Source organism: Dermochelys coriacea, chromosome 3 (assembly GCF_009764565.3).
Source record: "Dermochelys coriacea isolate rDerCor1 chromosome 3, rDerCor1.pri.v4, whole genome shotgun sequence".
In the NCBI taxonomy this organism is placed as follows: domain Eukaryota; kingdom Metazoa; phylum Chordata; order Testudines; family Dermochelyidae; genus Dermochelys; species Dermochelys coriacea.
Genome location: NC_050070.1, coordinates 146935595 through 146945881, shown reverse-complemented (window position 1 = coordinate 146945881; position 10287 = coordinate 146935595). Strand labels below are relative to the sequence as shown.

General features: G+C 40.2%; 1 protein-coding gene across 1 annotated transcript in view; it reads right to left on the bottom strand.

Moving 5' to 3' along the window:
• Positions 1–3589: 3589 nt before the first annotated feature.
• Positions 3590–10287, bottom strand: part of CRIM1 (cysteine rich transmembrane BMP regulator 1) — a 325649-nt gene continuing 318951 nt past the window's right edge. The window contains 1 exon segment of the mRNA XM_038396670.2: positions 3590–6448. Coding sequence (XP_038252598.2) covers positions 6272–6448 — 177 coding nt within the window. The 3' untranslated portion in view covers positions 3590–6271.

Sequence of the window (10287 nt, the reverse complement as noted above, 5' to 3'; positions counted from 1 at the left end):
ACTCTGAAACCTTTGCTTTAAGTTCACTTAGCTTGTTAAGTTAGGTGTTAGTTTGCATCTTACCTTTTAATTTCTCTGTAACCAATTCTGAATTTTATGCCACATGACTTGTAATCACTTAATCTATCTGTAGTTAATAAACTTGTTTTATTGTTTTATCTAAACCAGTGTGTGTTTGAATTGAATTACTTTAAGGAACTCCATTTCAGATAGCAGGGTTTGTGCATATCATTTTATATAAACTTGTATTGTCCAGAATGAAAGAGCTAGGCAGTACAAGATACATATTTCTGGAGACAAGCCTGGGGCTGGGAATTTGCTGGTGTCATTCTGCAACATAATTCAGCAGTGGCTTTCTAAGAGCTCTTTTATACTCACCTTGGAGTAATTTATATGTTGAAGGCTATGGGAGAGCAGGCCAGGAGTGGCTGCTCTCACAGGAAAGTAGTGTATAAAGCACCCCAGGTTGGAGAATTGAGGGAACACAACTGTTCAACAGTCCAGATTGTACTCTGGGTTATGTGTCACAGGTCAGTAAGCCCAACTTCAGTACCAGAGAAATTGGTTGAAGCTATCCTACAGAACAGACTCTCAGACACGTAACTGGACCCTTTTTGTTGGGAGAAGAGTCAACACACCTTTTGTAAAGGTAAGTCATGCCTCACCCATCAATTAGAATTATTTGAGGACGTCAGCAAGCACATAGATAAGGGTGATCCAGTTGATACATAATAGTTGGATTTTCAGAAAGCATTTGACAAGGTCCTGTACCAAAAAGTGTCTCAAGGCAACGAATTAGTCATGATATAACAGGGGAGGTCCTTTCATGGATCACTAACCAGTTAAAAGGAAAAAGAGTAGGAATAAATGGTCAGTTTTCAAAATGGAGAGAGGTCAACAGCAGAGTCCCCCAAGGATCTGTACTATGCTGTTCAACATTCATTAATGAGCTGGAAAAGGGAGTGAACAGTGAAATGACAGTTTGCAGATGATACAAAATTATTCAAGATGTTAAGTCCAAAGCCAACTGCAAAGAGTTACAGGCAGGGCCGGATTAATTCTCCTCTGGGCCCAGGGCTATTAGATTTTGTGGGTCCCCTGTAAGCAAGTCTTTTTCCTAATTTAAAACAAAATGATCACAATTGTGGCATTGAAACTATTAACGCTATCCTAAACTTACCTTTTAATTAACAAAGCCTTTCTGTGGTTACATTTCAGTCTTAAAACGTAGAATATAGTAAAGTTAATTCAAAATAGCCTACGTCTTTCCTTAGAACAGCTATTATATTAGTTTCTTTCTGGGAGGGAGTTTGGGTGCAGGAGGGGGCTCCAGGCTGGGGCAGAGTGTTGGGGTACAGGAGAGGGCGAGGGGCATGGGCTCTGGGAGGGAGTTTGATCCAGGAGGGAATTCTGACCTGCAGCAGAGGGTTGGAGTGCAGGAGGGGGATGAGAGGTGCAGGCTCCAGCTGGGAGGCACTTACCACAGGTGACTCCTGGCCAGTGGTGCAGCAGGGCTCAGGCAGGCTGCCCGCCATAGCCCCATGCTGTTCCTGGAAGCGGCCAGCTGCTGGCACATCTCTGCACACCCCTGGGCGAGGGGGAGCGCGTCTCTGTGCACTGCCCATGCCCACAAGCACCGCCCCCGCAGCTCCCCACTGAGGATAGTGCTGGGGGTGGGGGCAGTGCACAGAGCCACCTCCTCCCCCCACTAGGGGCCACAGAGACATGGCAGCAGCCAGCTGCTTCCCAGTGAATCTTGCCCATATGCTCAGGGTTTAGCTGATCGTCATATTTGGGGTCGGGAAGGAATTTTCCTCCAGGGCAGATTGGAAGAGGCTCTGGAAGTTTTTCACCTTCCTCTGTAGCATGGGGCATGGGTCACTTGAGGGAGGATTCTCTGCTCCTTGAAGTCTTTAAACCACGATTTGAGGACTTCAATAGCTCAGACATAGGTGAGAGGTTTTTCCACAGGAGTGGGTGGGTGAGATTCTGTGGCCTGCGTTGTGCAAGAGGTCGGACTAGATGATCAGAATGGTCCCTTCTGACCTTAGTATCTATGAATCTATGTAGGTAGCCTGCCTGAGCCCTGCTGTGCCAGTCCCCCCTTAGCCTGGGGTGCTGGACTGCAACTTCTAAAGCCCCTGCATTAATCTGGACCTAATTATAGGGGGATCTCACAAAATAACAGATGAAATTCAGTGTTAATATATGCAAAATAATGCACATTGGAAAAATATAAATCCCAACTATACATGCAGAGATGACTGGTACCTGCTGAGTGGGGAGCTGCTGCACAGGGTCCAGCCAGCAAACCTTGGCAGAAATCTAGGGGGGAGGAGCACATGGCCCTGCGTCTCCCCCCCCCCATGCATTCTCTCTCTCTCTCATATATATATATATAACCCCACACAAAATGATGGGTTCTAAATTAACCATCATCACTCAGGAAAGAGATCTCAGAGTCATGGATACTCAGTCTCTGAAAACTTCAGCTCAATGTGCAGCAATGGTCAAAAAGGCTAACAATGTCAGGAACTATTAGGAAAGGAGTATAAAATGTGACAGAAAATATCATGCCACTATATAAATCCATGATATCCCCACAACTTGAATAGTGTTCAGTTCTGGTTGCTCCGTCTCAAAAAGGCTATAGTGGAACTGGAAAAGGTTCAGAGAAGGGCAACAAACAGGATCAAAGATATTGAGCGGTTTCCATATAAGGAGAGACTAAAAAGGTTACTGCTGTTCATCTTAGAAAATTGACGACTAAGGAGGAATACGGTAGAGAGCTATAAAATCACAAATGGTGTGGTAAAAGTGAATAAGGAAGTATTATTTACCCATTCCCACAATACAAAAAACAGGGGGTCACCCTATGTAATTAACAGGTAGAAGGTTTAAATACAAACAAGAGGAAGTACTTTTTCACACCGTGCATAATTAACTTGTGAAACTCATTCCCATATAGGATGTGATGGCCAAATGTGGAACAGTTCAAATAAGAACTAGATAAGTTCATGGAGGATAGGTCCATTAATAGCTATTAGCCGAGATGGTCAGAGATGCAACCCCATGCTTGGGACAACCCTAAACCTCTGACTGACAGAAGTTGGGCAGGGAATATGGAAGGATCACTCCAGTTGCCCTTTTCTGTACACATCCACTGAAGCTCTGGTTCTGGCCACTGGATATTGGGCTAGCTGGAATATTGGTTTGACCCAGTATAGTAGTTCTTATGTTAAGATGTATTAATTTAAAGTTTAAGATTTGAGTCATTTCAGTCTATGAGATGAGGTGAAGTTTGGTATAGTCCATAATTTTATTGCTAAAACTCCACAAACATTTTCTAATGACCCTGTGAAAATTCTTCAGTTCAAACCTCATGTGTGTGACAAAAACTATCCCTTATTGGAAGGGCTCTAGTTGACCTGTCTTGGTTCAAAATTACTTTAGAAAAATGTTGGGCAAAAAGAATGTGCAAATTCAAATCTCAAGGAAATAAATCACCATAGAATAAATAATTTATAAACTAATGTCTCAAACATTTTATGGTAGTCATACATATGAACATTTTTTAAAAAGTGCATCGTTAGGTTTAAAATTTTTATTGTGCTGCCAAGAGCCAAATTACAAGAAACCGCCTTACAGTTAAAAAAAGTAAACAAGCAATCTGCTGAACTGCAGTGCACTCCGAGTGCCACATATGCGTCTATTTTATTTTTCAGAAAATTATATCTGCATTTCTCTTACAAGAGCACAACAGGAACCAAAGTAAAAGAGAGTGTAATGATACAGCACATAGGATAAATCATATCTTTAAAATAATAATAATAATAAAATAATAATAAAAAAAACATTGTACACCATGTCCTATATCCTGCTAATATTTTCAGAATATGGCCTTGATTGTAAAACAAAAGCAAGCTTTTACAATTTCTGGATAAAGACTGCTTACTCTTATGCAAGGAATGGATGATTTGTCTTGACAGAATATTTGTAATAACTGGACAGAAACATCTCTGTTTCAATATATTGAGTACAAAATGCTGGGAGGATACATTTTTTCTTACTTGTTTTTGGAAACTGAAGTAATATATAAATAGAAAAAATGATGACCCTTAATGATACACCTATTTTTTTCTTTGATGCGAACAGCTAGAACACCTTTCTGATATTCTAAAACAAAAAATTGTTAATCTTCAGATTAATAAATTAGGTCATTATAATAATAAATTAGATTTTTTTTTTTCAGTTTTAAAGTTCAGCAACCTCTGACCAAGTATTTACAACAATACTTGAGAGTTCCTTTACAAAAAAATACATTTTCTTTTCACATTAAGCATACTGGGTATCTGTGTCTTTTATGACAAGCATTTGTAAAAGAAAAAAAGGCAATGCACAAATGGGTAATTAGTATAAAAGTGCCAAGACCTGTCTGGAAAGTTAACTTTGTATTACACAGTCAGAGTTATCAATGAGGCAAGCTACAACAAACTTCCAGCTTAATGTGGACAATATTCCAGTAGTTGTTTCAAACAATTGTTTGAATTAAAAAAAATCCAGGAGCTGATGGTGTTATTCTACGGAGCTGATTAGTGCTGCATGTATATTGCCATCAGTGTCTCTAGCTGATGCATTCATTAAAAGCCTTTTTAAGGCTAAGCAGGAAAAGAAAATAAGAAACACCCTGAAATGTAGCAAGAGCAACGCTTACTGCTATAATCGTGCACATACCATACACACATATACGCAAACACAAGTGTACACACGCGTACATATACGCATACGTGCGCGCGCACACACACATACACGCTAAACACTTTCAAATCAAATAAAACTGTAGGTAGAATGAGATGCTCCTCTTGTCTTTCCTAAACTCACAAGCAAGCAAGCACTGCTATGGAATGCCTGTTTTATCTGTTTCTGCTCTGGGTAAAATCTCTCAGATAAAAATACATTCAACAAGAAAAAAATAGAAAATTATATATATATACTGTATATATACAGATAGATACTATATATATACTGTATATATACATATACATAGTGTGTTTGTGTGTATGCACACACATTATATATATATGCACATATATACACACAGACATACAAATACTTTGTTGTTTTTAGCATAATTATATTTACATAAATATTCCTATAATGCTAACATTTAAAGAAGCATGATCTTTTTCTGAGCTTCAAAAAAGGTGCTTGAATAATATACAATTAAAATTAAGTAGCTTCCTAGCATGGAAGTAGTTTCTAATCTGCATAACCAGTAAATAAAAACAACAGGAAAAACCTTAAAACAGTCTCTTTTTTACTCTTTCATTTAAGCAAGAGCTTTGTCCAACAAAAATATTTTTTTTCCTACTCCTCCACTGAAACTGTATGAACCACCAGAGAATAATACAAAACAACAAAAACACAACAAACAAAAGCCCCTGGAACTGCATGGTGTTCTTGACTTTCCCTTCCTTCAATACTGCCGTCAAAAGATCCAGTGCTCGTATCAGGAATTATTTAGGCCTCAGTCATTTGCTAACTCTGCCAAAATCTGGCCAATCAGCTTAGCAGAAAATAAAATTTAAACAAAAAGCAGCACAAGGTATAATTTTATACATCCTTAATAAACCCACCCTTTATATTCTGCTATAACCTTTTCCTTGCTATATCATTAACTACTGCAGCTTCTTGTCATATAGAAAAATATATGCAGCTACACCACACCTGTGACATGACAGGTTCTGTTCTAGGAATATACTTTTGTAGCAACAGCTGGGGAAAAAATCAGACCTCTGTTTTCTGTTTCCATGTGGGGTTAGGCTTTGCTGCAACAAATGCAGTTTCAGAGCAACAAGAAAAGCCACCATCCTGATGCTTGGCAATATTCTTTATTTGTTTTCTCCCCGAGCCAAGCTTGACCAGCTTTTCTTCTTTGAAGCTTTCTCTCATTTCACCACCCAACCCCAAATTCACCCACCCAAACAATCTCTATAGCTATGTTACAAGCAAATACATCTTAACAAGTTTTAAAACTTTGGTTCTAAGAAAACTCTTGGTCAGTTATCACAAGGAAAAGTGGGAATGCTTGTTCTGGCACATTGCAGGAGTCAGAGCCCATCCCAGTAAGGTCTTAGAGCTGTACATGAAGTCACAAATCCAATACAATCCACTAAGCAAGTGCACAATTCTAGTTTTATTTTAATAGCAGACTTATTAGTCTCTCACTCTCCTTCTTTCTCTCTCAAATCCTTGGCAAAGGTGCAATTCTTCAAACTGTTTGATAGAAATTGTCTGCCTGTAGGTTATTCTGTTTTTGCATGCTGTAGAATCCACTGTATCTTGAATCTGGGTCAGCAATTCTTAGCATTCTCTGAGAACTGTCCACCTGGACCATGGTACCTTTCTTGCAGTCCACGTATACCAACTGATTGTTTAGGCAAGAAGGCTGTTGGAAAAGAAAAAAAAAAACATAAAAATCCAATTGATACCTCACTGTTGTCTTCTCTCCACAATAGGTATGGGAAATGTTTGTGACAGGTCACAAAAACAAAATCATACTAAACTATTTATTTTTCTTTGTTACAAAGGTCCAACTTTTGCAGTCCTTGCTAAGTCAAGAGTCCCATGGACTGAGTAAGGACTGTGATATTTGGGCCACATATATAATTGTGTAGGGGTATATAATTGTGTAGGCCCTGAAGCTGGCAAATGAATCCTTTTCATCTGGAAAGATCTGGTGACAACTCTGCTATCTTTACTATATATATTTTAAAGCATTTTACATTCTACATTTAATGAAAACTTTATTTATAATTTCAGGCTGGATTGTGCCTGTTAGATACAATACAGCTTACAAATTGCTATGGAGCTATGACTCTTGGGGGAGCACTGGTATTCTGCTTCCCAGAATTCTCCGATAGGCAAAGGCAGCACATCTGCTATTATATTACAACTCTTTACAAAGTCCAGTCTTCCTCCTACACGTCTCTTGCTCCGTGGGCCAGAGAGGGCTACCTGCCCTCTTTGGGATGCCAGGCAGGGCCGTCCTTAGGCATATGCAGAATACGCAGGTGCATGCTTCGTATGCGGCAGCGCCAGTGGCCAGCCCCATCCCCCAGCTGGCCCCCCTGTGGGGTGCACCCACAGCAAGGGGCAGGGACATTCATAGGGTGGGTGTGGGGCCCGGGACAACTCCCTCAGCCCCTGCCCCACCTCTTCCCAAGCCCCCTCCTCCAGCGACAGACGTGGCCTGGGGGATTAGCAGGGGGGCCTGGCGCTGGCAACAGGGGGAGGGAAAGCAGAACAACCCATCCCCAGCCCACTCCACTCTGCTGGCTCCCTGCTGTGTCGCTCCACTTCCTGCCGCCAGTGAGTGAGGGGTTGGGGGGAAGAAAGGGCGGACCCCTTTCCCCAAGCCCCCGAGCGACACAGCCAGGACAGGGGGAGTGGAGTGGGCTGGGGCTGGGTCATTTTGCTTCCTGCTGCTGGTGCCAGGCCCCTCGCTAATCCCCGGGCCACTCTGGGCCTGTGGAGACCCCCAAAGCGGCCCCCCACAGCTCCCATCTCTGCAGCCCCGCAAGCCTTGAGTGCAGACCAGACCCTCCACGCAGGGTGGGGGAAGCAGGTGCTCAGGCTGCATAGGGCACCATAATTGGTAGGGATAGGGCTGATGTCAGGCACTGCCAATGGATTAAGGATGGCACAGTCTCTGTGCTCACTTGAAATTGCAAAACTATACACTAATTTTGGGTTCCTCAGTGATCGGGTGCCCAATTTGAGACAGTTAGTACTTGATTCTTCAAGGTGCTGAGAACCCACAGTTTCAATGACTTCATCTGGATTTGAGAGAGACAAGGTATTATCTTTTATTGAACCAACTTCTGTTGGTAAGAGAGACCAGCTTTTGAGTTGCACAGTTTTTCTTCAGGTCTGGAAGAGGAATTCCGAGGATCTCAGCAAAATGCAAGGTGAAACAGATTGTTTAGCATAAGTCGTTAGCACATATTGTAAGGGCCCATTCAAGGCAGAGTGGTCCATTAATGCCTTTGTAGTCATAGTGCAAAAAGAGGGGGTTAGTGGTTTACAGATTGTTGTAATAAGCCATATATCCAGTGTTTCTGTCCTTCCATGATTTTTGGTATCTAGCAGAGTACACTACACTATAACTGCACTGCATTCATCTGGATTTGTTAGTGCTCGCACGCCTGAAAATTAAGCCATGTTCATCTCAAGTTGGGCATCCAAAAATATGGAACACAGAATCAGCGAGTGCCTCTGAAAAATTTAAAATGACTTGTCCAATACCATATAGTGACCAAGACAGGGATGGAATTAATCTCTCCTGGGTTCCCTCCAATGCCTTAATCATAAGACCATCCTTTCTGTACCTGCAGTTCCTCCTCTCATTTATTATACGACTTTTAGCTTCTGCACTGAATGAATCAGGGGTCCTACAGACAAGTGCCTCATTCATTACACATCCTGCCTCACAGTTTAACCTGTGCATTGAATGAGGCAGGAGTCCTGTGGGAAAAATATATGATCATGTAATTAGACTAACAATGCACATATGTAAGGGGGACAGAGTTAAGGGTGCACAGTCTCTCTCTCGGAGGATCCAAATCATAAAGGGATTTATTGATCAAAGATTTGTATTCAGTAATCCGGGCCTACACTCATCAAATCAACTTTTCTTTTCCAAATGTACCTCAAATAATCCTTAAATTATTTTTAAAAATCTTTCCTAATTTCTGCCCTGTTCCTGCAACAGGATCTGCTTGAACAGACACTTTTATGCCTGTGCTGAGTCCCATTAACTTTAGCACTACTCAGTGTTGGTCTGAAGGTCCAAGTCCGCAGATCATTTTGTAGGATCAGGGCCATAACATTACACTTCTCTGTAAAGCCTCTTTTTACAACCTTTATTTTCTATATTGGAATGACAATAAACTCACTCTTGTTCTATCACACTTAGTATTGTACTTCTTTGGCATTAAAAAGACTTAAAAATAATGGCCCACCTACCTGATTCCCTACTCTTATATTATACAGGAGGATGCAATTCATCACTACCCGGTGCTTTGTCTTTAATAAGATAAAAAGCTCGGTGGATAAATGAAATGTAGTGGTCATAGTACTTCTTAACTTTAGTAAGGTCTTTGATACAGTTCCGCATGACTTTCTCATAAATTAGATAAGAGAATCCTGGATTAGATGAAACTACTTAACTCATGATGTGTGGTAGAGTAAAGTGTAAGTACACAATAAACGTTTGCCAAGTCAGATAAATGTTGGAGATGCTACAACATTTACCAGATCTGAAAGCTATTTACAGTGGGTCTAATACTCTTAACCACACATAATTGCTGTTACTCATGAAAAATATTAGAAAAAGATGTTGATTTACTAGTGATGATACAAGAAACGATTGTGTTTGAATCTGTGCTTAGACCACTATCAAATAAGTCTACAAATAGGTTGTCACAGAAAATCAATTTGATATTTTAATGTATAAAGACAGATTTACATTATTTGGCACTGATTTATACTAGCAATACCATGTCATTAACCTCCCTGTCAAGAGAGATAGTTGCCTCTTCTTTCAATATGTAGGAATAAAATTGTTGGTAAGATTAATTTGTACAGTTCCCATTTCATGTATTAAAGAGCAAAAATATTCCCAAATATTTAGATCTTTGGGATTTTGGAATGACTTCACATAATTTGCCTTATATTAATCAATTTTGTTTTTCAAATTTGAGGTAATATAAGCCTTTTTGGTTACAGTTAAATATGTCCATTTATTCTTTTGGATCATTACAGTTAGCATCAGGGCTTCTGTTCTGGTGGTGTGAACTGTATCCTAATATTAAGCAGTAATGTTTTATTTTTTGAAGTTGTTCTACTATAGATTTGTTTGCTTTGGATATAAAGTAAAATGTCATCATTTGTGTAGGATGAAATTTTATGGCTGACATTTCCTTCTGTTTTTGTTTTCTCTCGTACAAGCTGCCAGTAGTTCAAATGAGAGGCTTGTGATTTCTAGCTGAAAACATTCCATGTTTGGGGAAAACCCATCATGTTTATTGGATTTTGCAGTGATTCAGGGCTATGTGGCTGAAGTGACTAATGCATTGATGGCGAGACTTCAAAAAGAACAACAGATCAAAGGCTTGTGTCAGTCTCAGCGATCTGGTTTGTTATTATAAAGGGCTTCCTAATTGAGTTATCTCTAAGTATGATTTCTAATGTAGTTATACTGTGAGAATTATTCATTTGCTTTTC